Source organism: Solanum dulcamara, chromosome 10 (assembly GCF_947179165.1).
Source record: "Solanum dulcamara chromosome 10, daSolDulc1.2, whole genome shotgun sequence".
Taxonomy (NCBI): Eukaryota; Viridiplantae; Streptophyta; class Magnoliopsida; order Solanales; family Solanaceae; genus Solanum; species Solanum dulcamara.
The window spans coordinates 70,985,876-71,010,690 of NC_077246.1; the positions used below are offsets into that span (position 1 = coordinate 70,985,876).

General features: G+C 31.3%; 3 protein-coding genes across 7 annotated transcripts; all 3 read right to left on the reverse strand.

Annotated features, from left to right (window-relative positions):
• Nucleotides 1–585: 585 nt before the first annotated feature.
• On the reverse strand, nt 586–5,941 carry LOC129870799 (transcription termination factor MTERF5, chloroplastic-like). 5 transcript variants are annotated; one of them, XM_055945662.1, is made up of 3 exons: nt 5,865–5,941; nt 2,289–2,335; nt 586–2,073 (listed from the first exon to the last, which is right to left on the reverse strand). In XM_055945662.1, the coding sequence occupies exon 3, from the start codon at nt 2,057–2,059 to the stop codon at nt 866–868; it is 1,194 nt and encodes a 397-aa protein (XP_055801637.1). In that variant the 5' UTR covers nt 2,060–2,073; nt 2,289–2,335; nt 5,865–5,941; the 3' UTR covers nt 586–865. The 5 variants fall into 5 exon arrangements, with proteins under 5 accessions (XP_055801637.1, XP_055801636.1, XP_055801639.1 ...); XM_055945661.1 differs by lacking the exon at nt 2,289–2,335 and adding an exon at nt 4,211–4,799 and having other exon boundaries at nt 586–2,225; nt 5,865–5,934; XM_055945664.1 differs by lacking the exon at nt 2,289–2,335 and adding an exon at nt 2,199–2,225 and having other exon boundaries at nt 5,865–5,931.
• Nucleotides 5,942–8,159: 2,218 nt separating this feature from the next.
• Nucleotides 8,160–10,780, reverse strand: LOC129869938 (glucan endo-1,3-beta-glucosidase 8-like). The gene is made up of 3 exons (XM_055944500.1): nt 10,470–10,780; nt 9,148–9,850; nt 8,160–8,528 (listed from the first exon to the last, which is right to left on the reverse strand). Exons 1-3 carry the CDS (start codon nt 10,778–10,780, stop codon nt 8,160–8,162), a joined length of 1,383 nt encoding a protein of 460 aa, XP_055800475.1.
• A 2,316-nt stretch (nt 10,781–13,096) lies between these two features.
• LOC129870075 (glucan endo-1,3-beta-glucosidase 8-like) lies at nt 13,097–15,390 on the reverse strand. The gene is made up of 3 exons (XM_055944658.1): nt 15,068–15,390; nt 14,153–14,855; nt 13,097–13,462 (listed from the first exon to the last, which is right to left on the reverse strand). The coding sequence occupies exons 1-3, from the start codon at nt 15,388–15,390 to the stop codon at nt 13,097–13,099; spliced, it is 1,392 nt and encodes a 463-aa protein (XP_055800633.1).
• Nucleotides 15,391–24,815: the final 9,425 nt, after the last annotated feature.

A 24,815-nucleotide genomic window follows, 5' to 3' on the forward strand; every position in this document is an offset into this window, starting at 1 on the left:
TTCCCTATAAGTCTTGTTGATTGCTCTATAAATGGAGTCTTCCACATACTTTCACTATTGGTATAAATTGTAAGGAATCTTGATCTCGAGTGGCCAGTTTACAATTATTTTGTTAACTTCTTGTTGGAGACAATTTCCCTATAAATCTTGTTGATTGCTCTACAAATGGAGTCTTCCAGTTTACAATTATTTTGTTAACTTCTTGTTGGAGACAATTTCCCTATAAATCTTGTTGATTGCTCTACAAATGGAGTCTTCCACATACTTCCGCTATTGGTGTAAGTTGTAAGAAATCTTGATCTCAAGTGGCCAGTTTACAATCCAACATAACTAACATATGTATAAGTTATGGGACAATAACTAAACCCGACATAACCCGACGTAACTAATAACCATTCTTTGTGTATAATTCTAACCAACAACCAAATAACTCCACCATATGAGGACTTAAAAAGTTATCACATATTCAAAAGGAAATAAAACTAGTCAGAAGGAAGAAACAAAACAGACTCAAACAGACTCGCATTTCTCATCGAACAAATACATGAAAAGAATCATATTGAAAACGCAAAATTCAGATCAATGTGCTAAAACTATGGCTTTATTTTCTGGTTCCTGGTCTTTTCTATCAGGACACAGGCATCATTTTCATCAAAGCAACAACACAAATAGAAATAAGAACGCCTTTTACAGTAAACACTCTTTACTCTTTCTCCTAAATCTAGACAATGGCCCTTGTAAGCCTTCAACAATTCCTGTAAACCTCGATACATACTTCTCCAAGAAGACTTGCTCTGTCAAACGCATCAAATTTTCCAGTAAAGTCTTACTCTAAAATTGCAAGGAAATTTTCCAGTAAACGCTCTTACTCTTCTCCTAAATCTAGACGATGGCCCTTGTAAGCCTTCAACAATTCCTCTGCATTTTCTGTAAACCTTGATACATACTTCTCCAAGAAGACTTGCTCTGTCACACGCATCACATCATAAAAATGTGGGTCTTTCTTCATAAGCTTTTTCGACTTTATCAGCTGGAAAACTTGATATCTCGGAATCACTCTTTCCTCCATACTAAACATCAAAAGAGTAGGATACTGTACTAAAGTTGAATTCTTTAACTTCACTTTTTCCAAGAAGAACTCTAGTCCGAGTCTTATTTTCTTCTCTGAAACTCGGAACAAGGCTGGTGCCCTCCTAAACATTACCATGCACTCACTTTTGGAGAGGCCAGAACTCTGAAGCAATAACAATTTCCTCGACATAGATTCTTGACTCATAGAACTTAGAGTATGAAGGCCATGCACCAACATTCTTGAATCAGTGGAGAACCCGATATCCATAAGTTCAGAGACAAGTTGTTTAAGCCTAGATTCAGGCATAGCAAAAAGATGAGGTTGCCTCTTCAAGAGTGATGATAGTTGAGACCCAACAATTCCAACGCTCTGAAGATATGAAATATTAGGAACAAGTCTCAAGTGAGGAGGTCCATAAATAACCCAATCACACCTTCGCAGAACCCGGAACCAATCACCATTATCAGGACCCTTTATAAGGACTTTATTGAGAACTTCAATGGAAGGCTTTAGTATTCTGTCCAGGCTACGTGTTAATAGTATCACCGCCTTTGTGGACACAAGCCTACCCAGATCAGAACTAGTGATACCCAATTCTTGTAATAGCTGGATCTTTGGCTTGAGTATTTTTTCAATATCAGCAGCAAGGATTTGGGGGGCATTATAAACAGCAGATTGGATTTGTGGATCTGTGAATCCAATGGACTTGAAGAAGTTTACAGTCAATTCAGGTTTTTCAACACTTCTGACCCAATGTAAACGATTGGATATGGCCAGGGCTTTGGGTTTTGGAAAGTCCAACTTGTTTATTAGGTAGTTAAGGAGAACAGGATTTTCTTGGTGTGCATTTTGAGCAGACCTTTTGGTTATCACCTGAGATAGAGAGGAGAGAGAGATGCGGAAAGAAGAAAAAGGACCAGTAGGTAGGGAATAAAGATGATGTAAGTGAGTAGATAAAGAACGGCAACATAGTTGGATGGAGATCATGAGTCCTTCTCAATCTGTTCACGGGAAACAACAAGAAAGACTTAAAGAGACAAGAAAATATAACTTTTAGGGATTTAAGAGAAAACTTTGAACAAAGCTATTCAAAGTCGAAGATACGCAGAGGTAGAACAGAAGCTACCCATGCTTTTCTTTAAACATCAGTGTCCTGAAAAGAAAAGGTGAAAAATATATCAACCCTTCAATTAATGTATAGAAAGGAGTAACCTACTGTGTTATGGAAGCCAGCCTATCTCGACGAGTTGAAATGTTTGAGACCTATAAATTTGAATAGACATAAAACAGAAATGGAAACTCATTTGTAAATTAATTCAAATGGAGTAATATATTGCCTTTGAAGTTACAGATAATACAAAAAGTTACTCCCTCTATCACTCTTTTCATTTTGGAATGTTCCAAAATGTTCAACATCATATCATTGTAATATAATATTCACACTTTCAAGAATTCATAATCAAACTACTAAAATTTTAAGTTTGATAATATGTTTTCCCTATTAAACAAACTTTTTATCCATGAATTTAAATCTTCTTTCATCAAAATTTTATATGATGGAGGGAGTATTTTATTATTATAAGATAACAATCATCACATCAGCTAACATACTAATTTCAAACTCAAGTGCCAGTGTGGATAGAGTTGATGACAAAAGCATGAAACTGTAAGCACGTCCAAATTGAACAAGGCTGAAAAATCACAAGCAATGATAAAAATATCATCTTTGACGACATTCATATCTTTTTTTTAAGGGAAGGCATTCCTATTTTTTTTTCTCATTCCCATATAAGTTTACAGAAACTTTGCAATAATCAAAAGCAGTTAAATATAATATCATAATTTATGAGCCAATATTAGGGTTGGGCATAAAATACCGAAAACCAAATTACCGAACTGAACCGGCTATTTCGGTATTTGGTAATTCGGTTCGGTATTCGGTACTGAAATATAAAATTCGGTATTTCGGTTTCGATATTCGGGAAATACTGAATACCGATTTTTTTTTATTTTATTTTTAGTAATACAAAAAAACTGGAAAGAAAGAAGAAAAATTACCAAAAAGAAAAGAGTTTAGTAAGAGGAAACTATCATTTTTTTTCATTTCCCTTACCGTTTCCATTTCAACTTTCCCACGTTTACAACATACTATATGCATACATTCAAACACGTACATTATGGATAACTGCTAAAATTTAAATTCATGTACATGTAAAAATTATAAATTCTAATTTCAAATTTATGCAATTGGTTAAGAATTCTAATTTCACTTTGCATGATTCACCATGTTGGGCACCCCTTTTCTTTCTCAAAGTCAACTTTCTTAGTTATCTACATAAACTGTTTGATAGTTACATTGAAAACGAAAGATTCCAACTCTTTCATATCTTTGCAGGAACTAATCACTAATTAGTGCAGTGAAGTAGAGTTTTTGGATAATTCAAAGAAAAACATATGTATAAAAATTATGTGTGATATATTAAAGATTTTTGTTTTCACTCTTTTTCATCATTTTTATTACATGATAATATTTTTTTTATTCTGTATCTATTCATAAATTATTTTCTCTTTGTTTACGATGTATCATTTCTCCTCCGTAGAATGTTGCTTCAGAGCAATTTCGATTTCAGTATTCGGTAAGTTAAAATGCATATATTACTTAATTATGGTGTAGTAATCAAAATGTAAGTTAAAATATGTATTCTTTAGGTTAATGTAAATATTAAATGCGGATAATTTTTTATTGTACATTAACTATTAAAAAAATATGGTATTACCGAATACCGTACCGAACTGAAGTTTGATTTACCGATTACCGAATTAGCGAACCGAAGTTTAAAAGTTCGGTATTTGGTATATACTTTGAATTACCGATTACCGATTACCGAATTACCGAATCCGAATTTTGAAAATACCGAACCGAATACCGAACGCCCAGCCCTAGCCAATATCACATAGAATACACATGAAAATGCAAATAAATTATTGGAAAAAACCCTGAGAAAAGCAAGAATACATTGCACTTCATAATCCGTAATACATCACTAAAAAAATATTTCAAAGGGAGTTCAATGGAAGGATTTATAGCTTTCTCCAGACTACGTGTTAACAAGTTCGAATGTGAGGAAATAAGCTTACACAGATCAGAACCAGTGATACCCAATTCTTCAATAGCTGAATCTTTGGCTTGATTATCTTTTCGACATTGGGAAATGAGGATTTGTGGGATAAAATGAACAGTGGATTGGATTTGTACATCTGTGAATCCAACGGACTAGAAAAAATGGACAACTATTCAGGTTTTTCAACACTTCTGATCCAATGAAGACAATTGGATACTGACAGGGCTTTAGATTTTTGAAAGTCCAAGGTGTTTATTAGGTAGTTAAAGAGAACAGGATTTTCCTTGTATCCATTTTGAACAGAGTTTTTGGTCATGGCCTTAGATAGAGATGAAAAAGAAGATCTGAAAGAAGAAAAAGGACCAGAAGGTAGGAAATGAAGATAATGTAAGCGAGTAGATAAACAACGGGAGCGTAGTTGGATGACAAACATGGGTCCTACTCAATCGGTTCACAGACAATGGCCAGAAAGATATAATGAGATAGAAGAGGATATGGGTTTTATAAAATTTAAGAGAAGAACTTTGAACGATGCTATGCCAAAGTCAAACAAAGGTGGAGGTGAACACAAGAAGCTACACGTGCTTTTTTCCATCTTCATTTCCCTGGAAAAGAAAAATGAATATTAAGCCCTCAATTCATTTACGAAGAGAGCTTTTGTTTGTTTGTTTACTTCTTTATGTGAAGTCAGCTAGTTTCTACAAGTGTCAATGTTTCTGACATACAAATTTGACAGGATATAAACAGTTGGGAAAACCTATCTGTTAATTAGCTCAAATGTTTTGCCCTTATAGTTCAAAAATAATATAAAACGTTAGTCCTTCCGTTCTAATTTCTGTCAGGTTCTTTTCAATCTCCATCCAAAAATGTTCAACATCATCTCATTTTATACATTAAAACTACTCAAATTATGGATTTGACGTGATGCTTTCTCTAGTAAACTAACTCTTTAAGCATAACTTTAATATCTTTTTCCATCAGAAGTTTATATGACAGAGGGAGTATTATTTAATAAAAAAAGATAATTATTGCAGCCTCTAATGTACTAACTCCAAACGCAATTGTCCGCATGGATAAAATTGATGACAAATTAATGAAATTTTAACCACCTCTAAAGTGTTTTTTAGAAAAGCTGAAAAATTCAAACTTTAAGAGTGCACAGACACCTCAACTTACTCTCAACTGGCAACTAAACCCTCCGTCCCAACTGTCTCATGGACACCCAATACTGACATGGCATAAAAATTTTGGAGGCGTTTAGATGATTATTTTGTAAGTTGGAGTGTTCAACTAACATGTAAAAGACGAGTTGAGGTGTTTAGATGATCATTTTATAAGGTTAAGTGTTCAACTAACACAGTGAAAGACGAGTTGACGTGTCTAAGTTAGATTATTTACTTGTCGGTTGAGGTCCAGTTTGAGTGCTTGTTTATATTATGCCTAAATATTTCGTCTTTGAGACGTTGACACATTGATATCTTTTTCCTCATTCCGCTAAATTTTTACAGAAACTTCACAATAATATCACTCTAGAACACAAATAAATGGTAAAGCTAAGAAAACTCAGAAAAGCATACAATGAAATTGAAAGGGGGTTTAGGGTTTTTGTCTCTAAGTACAGAGGATAGGAATTACAGAGGAGAACGCAAAAGAGAGGATGAAGGACTTACAACTCAATTTGGCCGGAGATGATATTGCCGAATAGATCGCCGGAGATAGAAATTGCCGAGAAGTTCGCCGGAGAAATATATTGACGGAAAGTTAGCAATTGGTATGGTCTTTTATCAAACCCGCTAGATAACATTTGGGCTTATCGGTTCGAAATCTATTGGGCCAAATATATTTACTTCTGGCCCAAATGTATCTTTTTATTTAAAATTATACTCGAAAACATTGTTTTAGTAGGTATTTTTTAATAAATAATTACTGATTTTAGCGATACTTTTATTTATTATCATCTATGACAATACTATTATAATTTTTTTATGTATTAAAAGTGAATTATGCATGCAATATAAATGAATTATGCTTATTTGATAAGAAATTAACACAATATATTATAAGCGTATAATGTGTAATAAATGTATTATCCATAAATAAAACTTGTATTATATGTGTTTTATAAATTGTTCTCTGTCTTATATATTAAAATTGTATTATAAATGTATTGTAAGTGTCAGTTAAAAAAATGTTATTGATATAGATAATAAATATTTTTTTAATATAACATATCTATGTAAGTTTTCCATTATAATCCCCCTGCTTACTTTCACTTGTCCATTTTGGATCTTATACGTCCTTTACGAAATAAGGTGTGTAAAACCCTCTTTAGAGGACTGCTTGAATCCTTACCCGACTTTGATTTATTTAAAAGTTTCTTTTCAAAATTCTTTTTTAAATGGTTTCTTAATTTTCCTAAAATTAAGTGACGACTCTAATTCCTATTTTTTCTAAAAAAAATAATTTTTTAAAAAATAATTGCCAAGTTATGAAAACTATTTTGAAACTTGATTTTTGAAATTGGATCGTAACAACTATTATGCATTTTTGCATTAAAAATAAACCATTCTTGAATAGGGTCTATTAATTCTACAAAAATGTCGTGATAGTCATGTCGAATCCTGACACGGAACAACAAAATACACAAAGTTTAAGTCAAATCATTTATTAAGACTGGAGGCACTAGAAAAAAACATATACCAGTAGATGGAGTCAGGGGCAGAGCCATCATGATGTGGGGTTCATCTGATTATATTATTTATATATGATTAAAATTATTTTATGTGTATATAATAGATGTCGGATCTCTTTCGATTTTCGTGTGTTAACTTTTTCGTATTTTGAACCACTTATTGAAAATCTTTACACAGGAGGACATGGAACTGCATGAGCGTTTGCTGGGGCTGCTACATCAAAAATACTAAAAGTTGAGTATAAGATATTGAAAGAAACAGTAGAACGGGTGTGTGTTGGATCCACCAAATATAAATTATTTGAGAATTCAAAACAACCACAACGACATTTTTGAAGGTTTCGAACAACATAGTTATTGATAAACCCTATTCAAGAATTTACTAAGAAAATGACGTTTATTTATTAATGCAAAAATACGTAACTTATTAGAACCCAAACATCAAGCAATTACTATACCAGTATAACTTACTTGTTCTCCATCAATGTATTGTAAAGGATAATATTGAATAGACATAATTACTCGTGCCCTAGCTAACTTAAAAGTAAGTTTGTTTTCCTAAGAAAAGAAAGGTAATAAGTTACATTACCGTCAAATTGCATGGATTACCAGTTTTATCTCAAAAAAAAAAAATCAGTAGAAAGTAGAGTGATGAATATACAAAAAGAATGTAATCTCTTTAGATAAACTAGTTAACAATATAAAAAGAATGAAATTATTAAAAATTATATAAATACAAAATTGAGCACTTGGTAGTAAGATTTCCCGTAACACATACAATTTCTTTTACATCAAATCAATTAAAGCATGAAATGGAAGAAAGAAATAAACGATAATTATTTGAGAAAAAAATGTACACAATAGATTTGCATAGTTCACGTAACAAATTTCCATAGTGAGAATCCAAAAAATCTAAGATGAGAGGCCAATTGCTAATCTTAAGTTTTATTGTGAATACTTTATATATAGTAAAACTTGTTAGTATTACAATAATTAATTTTCTGTTCTAATAAAATATTTGTCTCAATTAGTTCATTCCTTCACTTTTATGTTCTTGGTATTTTTAGTTAATTTTTTTTCCCATATAGTTTCATTCAAAGCTAACCGACAGAAAGTGTTACGATATTTGATCGAGAAAAAAAATCAAAAATGTTCTTTTCTGACAAATTTAAAGAATCAAAACTATTTAGAAACATATTTTTTATACCAAAAAATTAATAATTCGAATCGATACCATTTTTTTTCTAGAATGTTCCACAAGATGCCACCAAAGTCAAATTTTTAATGATACCATAGCATTAGCAGCTACTTGATCTTGGAATGATAATATCTCAATGGGAAACTCACACTTTTCTACAGAAGGATTTATTGTTGTAAGTTTACCTAAACCATCAAAATCACAATATTCTTCATTTTGCTTCTTCTTTTGAAAATATGCATTAAAAGCATAAGAAATTTTAGATTCATCACTTAGTTCACCACATGAAGCTCCTTCTTCTAATCTTGTACAATCTGCTTCTTCACATGCAATATTATAATTCTTCTTCACCAAATCCATGTTACTTTTGTTCCCATCGAACATGCACCATCGATTTGGCATTGTCACAATGCCCTTAGCTTGAGTGGGATATTCGTCGCGGTCCTATAATTAGAGGTGACAAAATTAGTTCATAACAATATGATGTAGTCGTTCAATTTTTCAAGTTTGGACATATTATAATTAGCTCATTTATTAACTCAGTTTGTCTTGACTTGTTCAAATTCAATACACCTAAAAGTTGGAACAGTCTGATGTATAGCACAAATTAACCCATAAGAATTTTTTTTTGTTAGATATGGTATATATAACAATAAAGTAAAGTAGAAGAAATTATTTTGATAGTTGTATTTGTTAATCAACTAAATTATCAGAAAAAAATTTGGCAAAAGTTGGGCAGGTTAAGTTATGAGTTAATGTTTAGTCCATCTAGACCCATTCATCGCAGCCCAACTAACTTTTGGCTGTAGATATAACACCCATCAACCACTTTTCAATGTTGTAATTGGGAAAAATAGCCAATGTCGTACTTGATTTTTAAATTTCACAGATGAAATTCTGCGACAACATTCTAGAGTGTTACCACTTTTTAATTACAGAGCCTGAAAAGCATGCATATGTGAATTTAAACTATTTTGAAGAGTAGAGTGACGACTCATATTTTAATTCAATTTATTTTAAGTCACTCAAATTTTAGTTCAAACCGTTCATTTGACCTTCATACCTGTAATGAAAAATCAATCTTGTACTTTGGATTCCCATCTGCCTCATAAATGCCCCAATGCCTTTGAAATGCACCAAATACTGTACGGAACTCATTCTCATCTGACAAGCTATGAAGATATATGTCCAGAGGCCCTGGCCTAAGTGGTGTCCCTTTTTTTGATGCTACAAATTTCAATAACCCCTTGTAAAATCTCTCTGCATTTTTAACATTTGCATGTAGATATCCATCCGTAGGCCATCCAATTTGACCAATCATAATTTTCATATTAGGATATCCTGCTTTCGTTATTGCCCATGCAATAGAATCGATCATTAACTCCACTACGTTCGTGTATGTAACGTTACCATCTTGAATCTTGAAATTACTCATGTTATCGAAAAATGTGAATTCTATGGGGTAATTAAATACACCCTTAACCATTTGGATGGGGAACATGTTCAATAGAAAAGGTGCACCCGTTCGGTTGAAGAACTTTAGCGATTCAAGCATTAATCCTTTTATGTCATCGCGAAAGTCTGTTTCTGATGGGACTTTCGCGACAGTTATAACGTCCATGCCATGGGCAGTCGTTGTTGAGACATGCCCTAGGTGCATCTCGTCCAGAGCTTCTCGAATGATTCCTAACACGTTCACCACTTGATAGTTCGCTGCTTCTTTCAAATAGGTATTCGAAAATGGCTCAGCCCCAACACACAGTTCCCTGAAGAAATTAATCAACATTAGGGACATACATGGAATTAAATAATAAATTCATCACTAATCTGATTTTTAGCCGTTTACTAGCCTGGTTAGCAAAGTTTCCAAAAAGTACTTTTGGAGGGTATGTAGTTGTTTGTATATAACTAATCAATTTCAAAAGCATTTTTGTCAATATTAGAGCAGTAATTTGTGCCTGCCTGATTAAGGTTTCAAAAGTGTTTATTATGGAAAAAACTACATCTTTTGCATACCTTCTGAAAAACAGCTTATGTTGTTACCCAAAAACACTTATTACGTTCCATGAAGCTTGATCAAACACCTTAGCTCTCTAAAACAGACACTTTAACAGAAAAAATAAACACTTCTGACTTCCAAAAACTTGATCAAACAGACTAGTATATATGTTTGACTCATCAATTTGAAAAAGACACTTTTGTCAACACGAGAACAACAATTTGTATTTGGTCATTGTTTCGAAAATGTTTTTTTTTTTTGGAAAAAAACTACTTTTTTTAGCTTCCACTTACTATTCAACACTTTGTTCCCCTTAAAATCTTGATCAAACAGGCTATAAAATAAGATTAAGGTAAAAAGAGAAAGGGAAGTAATGGATTACATACACTATGTTGACACCTTTGTTGATAGGTACCTTGACTTTATCATTTATCCATGCATAGGCAAGGTCTTTCCTATTTATAAGATTTACATTTCTATTTGTAAGGGAAATAACAATGCTAATGTTAGTAGCAGAAAAAATTTGAATGATATCAGAGGCTGAAGTCATTAATCTCAATGATGGAATCTTGTTTTGTAAAAGCAAATCAACAACCATTGATGGAACCAATTGTTGTGATTGTTGTCTGCCCCATGTGATGCCCACAAAGCTATTTACACGAGTTGTCATGACCAAAACCATGAAAATTATGCCCATGGTTTGCCTCATCTTGTGCGTTGTTAGGAATTCTAATAAGGAGATTCGATAAAAAAAATAATATTAGAATTCAAACCTGCAATATATAGCAATACATGAGTCATTTTTGTCATCGGCTAAAAGTTTTCCTTTTCCAAAAGAATTAACAATTTGTATATATATATAAAAAATTATATTTACCTTGTTTGCGCGATTAATTTTTTGGCAAAAGATTCAATTAAATCCCTTCGGGTAATGTAACTCGTCCTCTACTTTCTTTTTCCCCCTTGAAGAATTAAACTTCACAGCAATAGTACCCTATAGTAGCGGGTGCCAGAAATTTTTCAAAGAGATTTGGAAAAAAATCTGAAAATATTATTGATACCTGTCACATAAAGCAATTCTTGAATCACCTTCATCATCACACTTGAAGGTTTTTTTTAAAAAAATAAGATTCCATCTTATTTTTACCTTATTTGCGCAACATAATTTTCTGGTGGAAGATTCCATTGAACCCCTTTGGATCATATAACATTGCCATTGAAGATACCTAAACAAATTTGAGTCACCTAGTGTTTGTTTTTCAAGAAAATTCAACAATTTATATATATGTTATAGTTTTATTTTTACCATATTTGCGCAATATAACTTACAGATAGAAAGATTAAATTGAATCCCTTTGAATCATCATATAAAAATGATATTATGTTCTATGGGCTCTTCAAATCAAATTTGAAAATCCCCAAAAGAAGTTTGATTCTCCATGGATAAAAGAGGTGAAGTATGTGGGGGGGGGGGGGGAGTTAAAAGGTAGACATTATAAAGTTTTTTAATGGATGAAGTTTGTCATAGAAAAAGTAAGAAAAGAATGGATATACTTATGTCCTTTTATTGTGGGCTTGCATCTAAGGTTATAAGTTGATGGACTAACATCAAGAAAATTAAGCTGAAATAAATATTAATCTTTATCTAAATAAAATTATATATTACTTAATTATAATTAAGTAATAAAGATATAAAAGATATATCTTATATTTATAAGGCATCCACAACTTTCTTTTGGGGTGTACAGAGCCTAGCTAGAAGCTTCTCTTAAATATTTCCTCGATTTTATTTTGCTTGACTTCTCTATTACTTTTCTAAATCGATCTACTAGTAGGTAGTGATAGGAGAGATCCATTATGGTGAAACATTTTCAGGAAGAGAATTTACCACTTTTAATTTTACCTTTTATATCCTTATTATTATATACTATTCAATTTTCAATAATAGATGACTTATACTAAATAGGATTGATACATTAAAATTATTATTTTATTTAATGCTTCTTAAGGGGCTTGTCAAATCAAACTTGGACAAGTAAAGATGGATGGAAAAGGTACTTGTCCATTTTAGCAAATCAAGAGAGTTTTTTTCTCATACTATCCTTAGTATTAAATAACTATATAAAATAGTAGTAGTAGTAGTAGTAAAATTTAGAGTTTCAAAACATCATTAATAAGATTAGCTCAGTAAAATACACCTATAAGTATAACTAAATTAAGCTTTCTTAAGATGTATGCTCACTACAAGAAAATAAGAAATTAGCGACGGATAAAATTAATTTCATAGTTAAAGAATAAAAATTTCATGCTAAAATCATTTAGCTACAGATTATATGAAAATCTAGTTAGCTAGGAGCTATTTGGCGACAGACTAATTAGAGAATGTGATAAATTCCGTAGCTAATTTTATAATTTTTTTTTAGCATTTTAGGTTGATATGGACCAAATAATGTGAAATTGAGAGAGTATTCCTTTAGATGGATTTTTTTTTCAAGTTTTCAGGAATAAAAGAATTTTAATTGGTTAGTGGGCACAAGCCATAATCTCTTTTCATCTGCCTGATTCTTTTGCTTTTTGTTTTACTTGGAGATATTTACACTTTACTAAACTAACATTATTAATAAAAAGAAATTAACCAACATTTCAATATATAGTGATCGTTATTCATTTTATTGGAAGATGGGAAAGACATTATCAATATGACATATCATTAATATTAAGCGTTTGACGATAATTTTCATCCGTCATATATGACCTTTTTAGGGATCTTGTTGTCCAATTAGGTATTTTAAATGTCATGACATATGGAGTTTAACTTTCGAACATTATTGGTATAAACAATTTCTTTCTACACTATCAGATTATTCAAATAATAGTTAAATGTAATCTTCTATAAACTCATGTGATATTTGAAATCTTGAAATGAAGATATGTTACATGTTATAGCAGATAAAAATATAACAATATATATTACAAATGAAATTATATTTCATTTCTTTTTTCAATTTGTTCTTCAAATTCTTAAAACCATACCATTTTGAACCCGCTGATCTTGGAATGATAATATCTCAATGGGAAATTCACAATTTTTCTCAGAGGGATTTGTTGCTATAATTTGACCTAAACCATCAAAATCACAAGCTTTTACTTCTTGTTTGTTCTTTTGGAAAAATGCATTCATAGCATATGAAACTTTGGAAGCAAAACTTAGTCCATCACATGAAGCTCCTTTTTCCAAACGTGAACAATCTGCAGTGTTGCATGCTAACTCATAATTCTTATTCACCAAATCCATGTTTGATGTGTCCCCATTGAACTTGCACCATCGATTTGGCATTTTCACAATACCCTTAGCCTGTGTAGGTAACTCATCCCGACCCTGTAATTAGAGATGATAAAATTAATTCATGAAAATATAACTTGTATAGATAAACATGACCCGTCCAAATACAGTCCATCGAAAAAAGTTGGATTGATTTGGGCTAAATATGCAAACCAAATTGACTAATGAGACCTTGTTAAAATCTTTCAATAAAAACTAATTTATGTTCGATATGTTATATATAGCTATAACAAAGAAGAATTAGTTTTGTTTAGATAGTTAGAAAAATTATAAGATTTTTTTTTTGGGTAAGAGTTGAGGATTGGATTATGACCGATTGTCCAACCTATTTCAACCAACTAACTTTTGGATAGGGTTGGAAAATAATTTATTCATTGATACAATCCATTTTGACAATTGATTTACTAAAATGACCTTGGATGTAGGTGGTTTTGGACTTTTGATCTCATTTGATCCATGGGCAAAACTTCAAACATGACAAACTTTTCACTTTTGATCTTGAAGATTTGTCCATACGTCAAACTAGGATTAAAAATTTAAAACCACTCATCTCCAATGTTATTGAGTGTAATTTTCCTAATTCGGGTAACAGTCATAAATAGACACTTTTTGGCCCATATAATTGAAGTCATGTTGTTTAACTAGTGGAATTTGATGAAATTTTGTCTCAAATACATTATTATTGTTATTGCAATTCAGTTCAAACTGATCAGTTGACATCCTTACCTGTAATGAGAAATCAATCTTGTACTTTGGATTGCCATCTGCCTTGTAAATACCCCAATGTCTTTGAAATATACCAAATAACTTGTGAAACTCATTCTCATCACACAAGCTGTGAAGATATATGTCCATTGGCCCTGGCTTAATTGATGTCCCTTTTTTTGATGCTATAAATTTCAATAACCCCCTGTGAAATCTCTCTGCATTTTTAATATTTGCATGTGGATATCCATCGGTAGGCCATCCAATTTGAGCAATCATAATTTTCATATTGGGATATCCCGCTTTCTTTAATGCCCACGCAACGGAATCGATCATTAACTCCACTGCATTCGTGTATGTAATGTTACCATCTTCTATTTTGAACCCGCTATTGTTATCAAAGAACGCAAACTCTATGGTGTAATTCATTATTTCTTTAACGAAATGGATTGGGAACAAGATGAGAAGATAGGGAGCTCCTGTTCGATTGAACTCCGCTAGTGATTCGATCATCTGTACTTTTATGTCATCGCGAAAATCAGTCTCCGATGGAAATTTTGTGAGATTTAAGACGTCCATGCCATGCGCGGTCGTCGTTCTAACGTACCCTAAACCCATCTCATCGAGACTTTCTCGCATGAGCTTTAACACGGACACCACGTCATAGTTCGACGCTTTTCTAAGAAATGTATTTGAAAATGGTTCCGACCCAACGGTTAGTTCCCTGAAGACACGTATCAAAAATATTTTTGACAAGTCAATTTTTGATGGATTCCTTTGGAAAATTGTATTTTTACACTACAAAAAAGAGAATTTTCGATGGATTCAGTCAGAAATCCATATGAATTTTCAACCGAATGTCTATCGGAAATTCCTTTTTTTTTTTGATAGAATTATATAATTCAAATAATAACAAAAAGATGATTAATTACTTACACTATATTTGCACCTTTGTTGATTGGATCCTTGATTCGATCATTTACCCAATTATATGCAAGGTCTTTCCTATTTGCTTGATACATAAATGAATTTCCCATAGTAACACTAACACTAATATTAGTGCCTGAAAATATTTCAATAATATCATATCCTGAAGTCATTAATCTCAATTGTGAAATCTTATTTTGTAAAAGCAAGTCAACAACCATTGATGGAACCAATTGTTGTGTTTGTTGCCTGCCCCATGTGATGCCCACAAAGCTATTCACTTGTGTTGTTGCCATGACCAAAACCATGAAACATATGCATATGGGCCTCATCTTGCGTGGCGTCAGAAATTTTAACAAGAGGATTTCGATAGAAAAACCTAGAATGTTACTGTTGGAATTCAGACCTGTAATATAAAGCAATTCTTGAGTCACCTATACCATCGGCTAAAAGTTATCTTTTTTTTAGAAGCAATAATTTAAAGATATAATAAGGCGAAAAAAATCCTATATTTACCTTATTTGTGGAATACGATATGATTTTCCGATAAAAGATTGAATTAGTCCCCTTACGATCATGTAACTCAGCCATTAATGATAACAAAGCAATTTTTGAGTCAAATTTGTCGTTGCACTAGAAATTTAACAATTTGGATATTTGTACGTAATTTTATTTTTTACCTTAATTCTGCGGTATAATTTACCACCAAAATTCAATTGAATCCCTTTGGATCATGCAACTCTGCCATTAGTAACACAAAATGAATCTCTATAGGTTCTCCAAATTATATTTGAAGATCCCTAAAGAAATGAATCTCTATAGGTTCTCCAAATTATATTTGAAGATCCCTAAAGAAATGAATCTCTATAGGTTCTCCAAATTATATTTGAAGGCCCCTAAAGAAATGAATCTCTATAGGTTCTCCAAATTATATTTGAAGATCCCTAAAGAAATGAATCTCTATAGGTTCTCCAAATTATATTTGAAGGCCCCTAAAGAAATGAATCTCTATAGGTTCTCCAAATTATATTTGAAGATCCCTAAAGGAAGTTGCTTTTATATGGATGGAAAAGGTTTAAGTATGGGTTACCAAATTAAAAGATAGAAAAATGTGTAGTCATTTTATTTTTTATAAAATTAAAAAAAGGTGTCATAGAAAAAGGTAAAAAAAAAGAAGAAATAACATCAAATATGGGGTAGCCCGCTTACTATGGGCATGCATCTAAATATATGTATAAAAAAGTACCTTATTAATTTAGTGTAAATATCTTATACAAATAAATATGTACCATCACACAGTTGTTTTAGTTTAATAATTTAGAGTTGGAATTATTATTCGACTTCACTACTTGTTTTATATCATGAGTCGTCATGATATAAGTGTATATATATATAATAACATTCATCATCAATCGTCGTGATTCATACTGATTAAAAATAATCGCTCGTCTTACATTAATATGTTATCTTATTAGGAATCTAATCCATCGGCTGGGGAATCCTCTGGTGCAGCATAGCTATAGAAAGGGAACCAAGTGGCAGATGTTTTAGCTAAAGAAGCGACGAAGTTAGATTTGGCAAATTCCTTTTTGTTATGGGTACTTTCTCCATTGTTTGCGGTTGGGAAGCTGAAAGCAAACAAAACGAAAACTCTTTTTATGCCGTACTTATACATGGAAATCTATGGGTTAATTGAACTTATATAACTACTTGGAAGTTGGAATCCACCATTGAAGAAGAGGACCCTAGTAATTATTAAGGTGAACTCCTTGCTTCCTCTTTAATCTCTATAATTTTAATTGTAAATGTTAGGTTAATTAGAGGTGATTTGTTGTCTTGTTAAACATAACCTTGTTAAGTAGGCCGGATCGGGTCAGACCGACCCACTAATTTTTTGGCCTACCAAATATTGGGCTGGATCGGGCCAAACTACATTCTTACTGGGTCGGGCCAGTCCAGGCCCAACAGTGAAAAATCGTAAACATTCCAACCCATGACCCATTAAGGGTATAGTGTCCGGGCTTAATGGGTTGGGCTGGTTGGGCTTAATTATTTTTTTTGCGGCGTTTATGTATTCAAAAATTTGAGTCAATCATCTATATAGTGTATCGCTATTTATTTAATTTAGAAGTAATTATAACAATTTATATACATACAATATACTATCTATTATAGTGATATACTTAATTATATATTATATATATACTTATCTAATATACTCACAACAGACTATCTATTAGTATGTATATACTTATATTATAATTTATAAACTTACAATGTATATCTAATATACTCACAATATAATATCTATTATAGTGATATATTATATATACTTACAATGTAAATCTAATATACTCACAATATGCTATCTATTATAATAATATACTTATATTATATATTATATATACTTACAATGTATACCAAATATACTCACAATATGCTATCTATTATAGTGATATACTCACTAGATACTCACAATCTACTATCTATTATAATTATATACTTATATTATACTATATATACATACTGTGTATATCAAATATACTAACATTATACTATATATTATAGTGATATGATTAATTATATATTATATATATACTTACAAAGTATACCAAATATACTCACAATATATTATCTATTAGTATATATATGCTTATATTATAATATATATGTTTACAATGTATATCTAATATACTCACAATATACTATCTATTATAGTAATATACTTTCATCATATATACTTACAATGTATATCTAATATACTCACAATATACTATCTATTATAATAATATACTTAAGTTATATATTATATATACTCACAATGTATATCTAATATACTCACAATATACTATCTATTATAGTGATATACTTAATTATATATTATATATATACTTACAATCTATATCTAATATACTTACAACAGACTATCTATTAGTATGTATATACTTATATTATAATATATATATACTTACAATGTATATCTAATATACTCACAATATAATATCTATTATAATAATATACTCACTATATACTCACAATCTACTATCTATTATAATTATATACTTACATTATACTATATATACGTACTATGTATATCAAGTATACTAACATTATACTATATATTATAGTGATATAATTAATTATATATTATATATATACTTACAAAGTATACCAAATATACTCACAATATACTATCTATTATATATATATATATATATATATGTATGTATGTATGTATATCTAATATACTCACAATATACTATCTATTACTTACATTTTATATTATACATACTTACAATGTATATCTACTATACTCACAATATACTATCTATTATAATAATATACTTATATTATATTATATATACTTACAATGTATATTTAATATACTCACAATATACTATCTATTACTTACATTATATATTATATATACTTACAATGTATAACAAATATACTATCTATTATAATAATATTTTTTCAAGTATTGAAACCTTATAGTGACTACAAATTTAATTTTTCTTAAATGATTATGTAAAGTAAAAATAATTATTTAATTGAATCATACAAATTTATAGGGGAAAAAATAAGAAATGCAAAGATTCAATGAGTCTTTGACTTTATTAATATATTGATAAAATTCAAAACATACAAGTTACAAACTTACAATTAGTTGTATATAATAAATTGTAACTTCTACATATTTTGAATCATTTTCTCCAATTCATTTGTATTAACAGGAATTGACTCATAATTTTCAAAATCAATTAATCTGTAATTTAGACTAGCTTGTGCCGAATGATCTCCAATTGACATTATTTCACGATCCAACCCCGTGGGCCGCGACTGGTGCCCTATTTGGACACCCAAACGAACTTACACACCAAATCGTCATATTATAGAATAATTCAAATTTAATATTTGTTTCAATCAAAATAATAGGCAATCCTTAATTTCAGTAGCCGCCCGTGCAGAAAATAACATATCAAGTCAAAAGGGGCGACGGAACGCGCATCGCCAAATATGGACATATATAGAAACATATGGGTTGTTTTGGCCATTATAACGGAAGGGACCATATTAAAATAGAAGTCATAAATAAATGAACATACACGACCCATGACCCACACTGATGTCTACAAGCCTCTACCAAAATGTAATAAAAACATATGACGAGAAAAGGGCCCCTCCGTACCCAAATGGTCAAATATACAAGTGTGTGTACGTTGAAAAGACATATACCAAAATGCGGGATTCGAGTCAAAGGAGCACTCTGTAGTAGTAGAAGGTATGTACCCTACGCTGACGGATCCTGAACATCTGTACCTGCAGGCATAAAATGCATCCCCGAAGAAAGGGGGTCAGTACGAAATGTGTACCGAGTATGTAAAGCATGAAGTTATAGAATCCAACTCATAACAAAAAAGAAGGTACAAGGAGCACTTGCCAAATTAGGATATCAAAATCTGTACTGAAACGTATAAACAAAATGTAATTAAAAAAGAATGCATAAGGCTCAGGAATGTGGTCATCACCCCGACGCTGGTACCACAACACATCATACTCCGGAAGGTTACAAGTCTCCGTACAAACCCCGAACATATCATATCATCACAATATACCATATCGTCAGAGTATATCATATGTCATATCACATCATAACACCGTAAATGGTACCCGGCCCTATGGCGAGGTCTCGGGACCTGTAACACATCATACTGCCAAATACATTATAGAGCGCACGATCACAAAGCCGATCCAAATTCTGGCAAACGATATCATAGTAGTATGCACGAGCGGAGAGGTGAGAGATAAATGCAGCACATATAGATATAAAGCATTTCTAAAATCATATTGGTGGCCCCAAAATGGGTATTAGAACATAAGGGAACGATTAGGATATTATTCTTTAGTAGGAAAAATCATAGGCAAGAGTTATTCCTTTATGTCGTACAAGAATAAACTAGATAGGCCAAACTAGGTGAATTTCGAAATTTGTGGGCCCCCCCCGACCAAGCCAAGGCGAAGTACATATATTTCAAACATTTGGTTCTACGGGATCATCTATCAAAGGTTGTAGGATGATCCGATCTTATAAGTAGAAGTTATGAATGTTTGCACTTTTGTTTTCAACATATAAGAGTTTTTGAATTCAATTTCATTGAATGGATTTGTAGGAAATTCAAATTTGGTTTTCTATGAGTAGAATTTTCCCCGAGGCTCAAATTACACCCCACTATACTTAGGATATGCCAAAAGAAGAAAAGGAAGAGCCTTACATACCTTATCCGCTTCTTACGCTCACTCCAACTCAAATCTCGTTTTCTCCAAAATCTACAAATGGTCACAATTACTAAATGTAAATTATACGCCTTTAAGAGTTCAATTTTTAATCCTCACTTGTCTACAGAAATTTGGGCAGCACCTCTCCTATAAATTCAACATCTCCGAGAATTTAACTTGGCTAAAATATCAACAACAACACCCACAAGCATACCAACAACATCAATAATTACTACAAAGCACAATTTACACTAATAGTCTTTCTTCTTTTTTCTTTCTCCTTTCTCTTCTATCTTTTGTTATATAAGGCCACAATTTCTATTCCAACTTCACACCTTCAAACTAATATCAACATTTCATATTCATTTACTAGCTCAAGACCACTTAACCATAATTCGAAAGAAATTAACATTATTCTATACAATATACAAGAATTCCAGCAAAACCATAATCCATCCAAAACTTCTACGAACGTAACGAAACTACCAATTCGCATTGTCTTCTTCCAAATTCATTAAGAATAACAATAATTCACATACTAGAATTCTATTTCCATAATTACACAAGAACTATACTAAAATCACATAATCCTCTATAACAACTTATAACCAATTTCAAGATCGTCTCGAATCATTAAACTATTAATTACACCATAACTGCCATAACGATGCAACTAACAAGCTAAATAAAATTTAATTCCTCTTCCCCTTACCATCACCCCACACGGCCACATACACACATACATCACAAATTTATGTTTTTCACTTAATTCTAACACGTACAACACACACACACTTCTTCCATAACATAGAAAGATGGAATTCTTACCTTTTTCTTCAAATTTTCACTTGCCACCAACGTAGTTTTCTCTCTTAACCAATTATACTACGTTGAAGAGGACCTTGAACTTAGCAAAAATTTGCGAAGGACGAGATTTTTGGATCAAAGTTGAAGAACTTGGAATTTTTTTTCTCTTTTTTCCCCCTACTTTCGGCCTTAGTCTCACTCTCTCTCTCTAGTTGATGACTTTGATTTTTTTTTCTTGAAGTTTCTAGTAAGTAGATGATATCTTTATATAGATAATACATAAGTAATGGGTCTTCTTGATTAATTGCTATATAAGATTAGTTTTTCCATAGACTTGGGCCACTTCTTGTTTTGGGCCTCAACTTCTCTTATCATTATTATTATTATCATTTGAGCCCAACAAAACCATAAGTCTTATTTTTGTAATTCACAAACTAATTTCTAAAATTCTCAATTTTACCCTCGGCCTTTCTTCGTATTTTCACATTAATTTTTCCATGAACATCACACCGGTACAAAATAGAATAAACAAAATAAATCACAACGTCATTCCTTGCAAATCAAAATTTTTCTTTCTTTCCGAATGTTCAAAACTGCGGGATATAACACATTATTTTTTCAAGTTCTTCGTCTTCTTCCGTATCTTTTGCTCTTTTTTGATTCCTACTGATCTAATCAATCTCTGAGGCAAACTAAAACATTCATAGCATTGCTCCCCAAAGAGTGTCGATTGTCTCTGATCTGCTGTTTTCCTTGACGAAATGCGCTCTCCGATGTAACAGTTGACATTGGAACATTTAGCACATCCCTAGCCATGGTTGATAATACTGGATATTATTTTTTATTGTTCTTCCACCAATCCAGTGTAGTGACACTATTTTCACCATAGGTTTCTGGAGTCTATCTCAAATAATAATTAAGCTCATCTCAATTCATGTTTTGCTGTGATATAGACTGTATTCTATTCCAAATAGATAAATTAAAAAAATTATGGGCAAGCATAACACGTGCCTATTTTTTAGAAGATGTTGACTCGTTAGAAGGACGAGATAGAGGAACAATATATTTAGAGGTAGTATTATCAAGTAAATCGATATAATAATTATATAATATTTGAATATAATCATTTGTATCATTCATCGCCTTAAACATACTATGATCTTCATCTTTTTCAATTTCTATAGAAGTATATATAAAGCGAACGCATTCAGACATAGTATTAAATTTCATATACGAATTTAACATAACACCAATTAAATGACTAGGAGGAATAGAAAAAAATATTTTTTAAATTTATCCATCATTTCGGTAATAACTTTTTTGTAATCATCTTTCTTTTTATATTTCATAAGCAATACAGAAATTTCGGCTAAATAAACTAAAATATTAGAAACAGTAGAATAATAAGCACCGAAAAATTTAAGAGTAGCCATACAAATTTTTTCTAAAAATATAACAACATCATTAATTTTAGTCCCATTAGATTCTTCCAACATGACTTTGGGAAATTTATATGCGTATTGATTAAAAGTTGTAGTTATAGGGGCTTTATAAATATTACAAGTCTTTAAAAAATCATAAGTCGAATTTCACCTAGTCTCAATTTCTTCGGGTATTAATCTAGGTCTAAGATTATTTTCCTCGCATTTTCTTTTAAATTCTTTAAGTCTAGCTTTTTTATTATTTCCTTGAATAAAATCGACTGCATGCCTAATTTTTTCAATTATTGGCTCAAAAAAATAAAGTCCATCTTTTACAATTAAATTATATATATGACAAACACATCTAATATGCAAAATATCTTCTAAAGGGGGGGGGGGACACAGTTTTCAAAGAATTAATAATGGCGGTGTTGTTAGATGGATTATAAAAAAAAATACATAAAACTTTGTGTTTAAGACCATAATATTTTGTGATCATTGATATAGAATCAGAAATAAATTATGCATTATGTTTTCGATCTTCATCATATTGAAATGCTAAAATATGATTTTGCATAATAAAAATCACTATCTATCCAATGACAAGTAACAGTTAAATAATCATTTTTATTTATAACACGACCAAGATCAGAAGTAAGTGAAACTCTACATGAAAAATTTGTTAATAACCAACGTAAATAATATGCATATTGTCCATGAAGTTTAAAAATATCTGATCAACAAGTACTTCTAGGAATACCGTTAAACATGAGATTATAAATTAATTGTATATAATGAATAAAAGTATCAGAAGAAGCAAATGAAAAAGTTAGACAACCCACAATTATCATTTTCGCTATCTCTTCACGGTCCATCATTTTATTATACGTCCCCGTTAATTTTTCGGTCTGTGGATTTATTCTACCTTGAATTGGCCCATTAGCACCCCCTATTCGTTCTTTACAACCAAGATACTCATTGTCTAGATGTCTAGTCAATTGACCCATTCCACTTCTATTACATCTGGTCTTATGCTTGAATTTTTTTTGATATTCTTTACATTGAACTTTAGTTGTTCTGGCTATGCATTCAAAATAATGTCATACTAAACTAGTTTTTTTTATTTCTTTTATAGGTTGTGGAGGAAGATTAACAGTTCTAGATTGAACATTACCTATATCTACATCAGGACTAGTTGGTGTAACATCCACATCATCATTTATTATCTTGTTCTATTTCTACTTCAAATTCATTTGGTTCTTCTATACCGTAAGTTTCTTGATGTTCATTTTCATTCATATGATGTGCACATACACCTATTTCTCCAAATTCACTAGGCGGTGCTTCAGGCATACGAGAATAATTTCTACTTGTACTACCTCTACCGGAAACACTTTTTTTTTAATACCACTACCTCCGCCGGAACACAAAATTTTAACACTTTTACTTGTATTTTTTAATCTATCCATTATGCAAATTAAACTAATAAAATATTATAAACATAAAAATTAAATATTTAAATATACTAGAATTAATTTACTAAATAAAAGCAAGAGAAGGAATGATTGTATGTTGAACACTTGAAAGTTGAAAACTTTCACTTGATGTTGTTAATTGCAAAAAATAATAAAAGATTGATATCACTTTAAAAGAGAATTTAGAAATTGAGAGAGAATTGAGAGAATTAGATGATTGTTGGTGAAAAAAATGATTAAATGTTGTACGTATTTATAGAAAATAAATTGATTACTAATTATTTTTTTTTAAAAAAAAAAAGCCATTTTTTGCCAATTTTCAGAAATGGCCATTGGGCCCAACGGCCAAATCTGGAAATTAAAAAAAAAAAAACAGGCTGGTGGACCGATGGACCGGCTACCGATCCCCGAGCCGATCTTACCGGTCCAGGCCAAAATTTTTGGGTTGGGCTAGTACTCAGTCTGATCCCTACCGTGTCGGGCCCTTAATGGGCCGATCTTAGTTAGCCGAAAACCGGGCCACTCGGCCCAGTTGACACCCTTAGTTAAATGTCCAAAAAACCCGGTTGCATATTGTAATTTTACGGATGTTTATTTATTTCATATTTTTATTTGAAATGAAATAAATACCATCCAAATGTTGATATGATAAAACAAGAGATGAAGGCGCGTAAATATATATATATAAATATATATTTCTAAAATTACCAACGGGTAGTTGGGCAAAATCATCAAAGTTCATCCCAAATAGAACTGGAATTGCCTTCAAACAAAAAA

Excerpts from the sequence above, each read along its gene's own strand:
- LOC129870799 (XM_055945662.1), bottom strand. The coding sequence starts at position 2,059 with ATGATCTCCATCCAACTATGTTGCCGTTCTTTATCTACTCACTTACAT.
- LOC129869938 (XM_055944500.1), bottom strand. The coding sequence starts at position 10,780 with ATGGGCATAATTTTCATGGTTTTGGTCATGACAACTCGTGTAAATAGC. Across the intron at positions 9,851-10,469 it reads AACAAAGGTGTCAACATAGT|GGAACTGTGTGTTGGGGCTG; the intron begins GTATGTAATCCA and ends TAATTTCTTCAG. Across the intron at positions 8,529-9,147 it reads AGATTGATTTTTCATTACAG|GACCGCGACGAATATCCCAC; the intron begins GTATGAAGGTCA and ends CTCTAATTATAG.
- LOC129870075 (XM_055944658.1), bottom strand. The coding sequence starts at position 15,390 with ATGAGGCCCATATGCATATGTTTCATGGTTTTGGTCATGGCAACAACA. Across the intron at positions 14,856-15,067 it reads AACAAAGGTGCAAATATAGT|GGAACTAACCGTTGGGTCGG; the intron begins GTAAGTAATTAA and ends ACGTGTCTTCAG. Across the intron at positions 13,463-14,152 it reads AGATTGATTTCTCATTACAG|GGTCGGGATGAGTTACCTAC; the intron begins GTAAGGATGTCA and ends CTCTAATTACAG.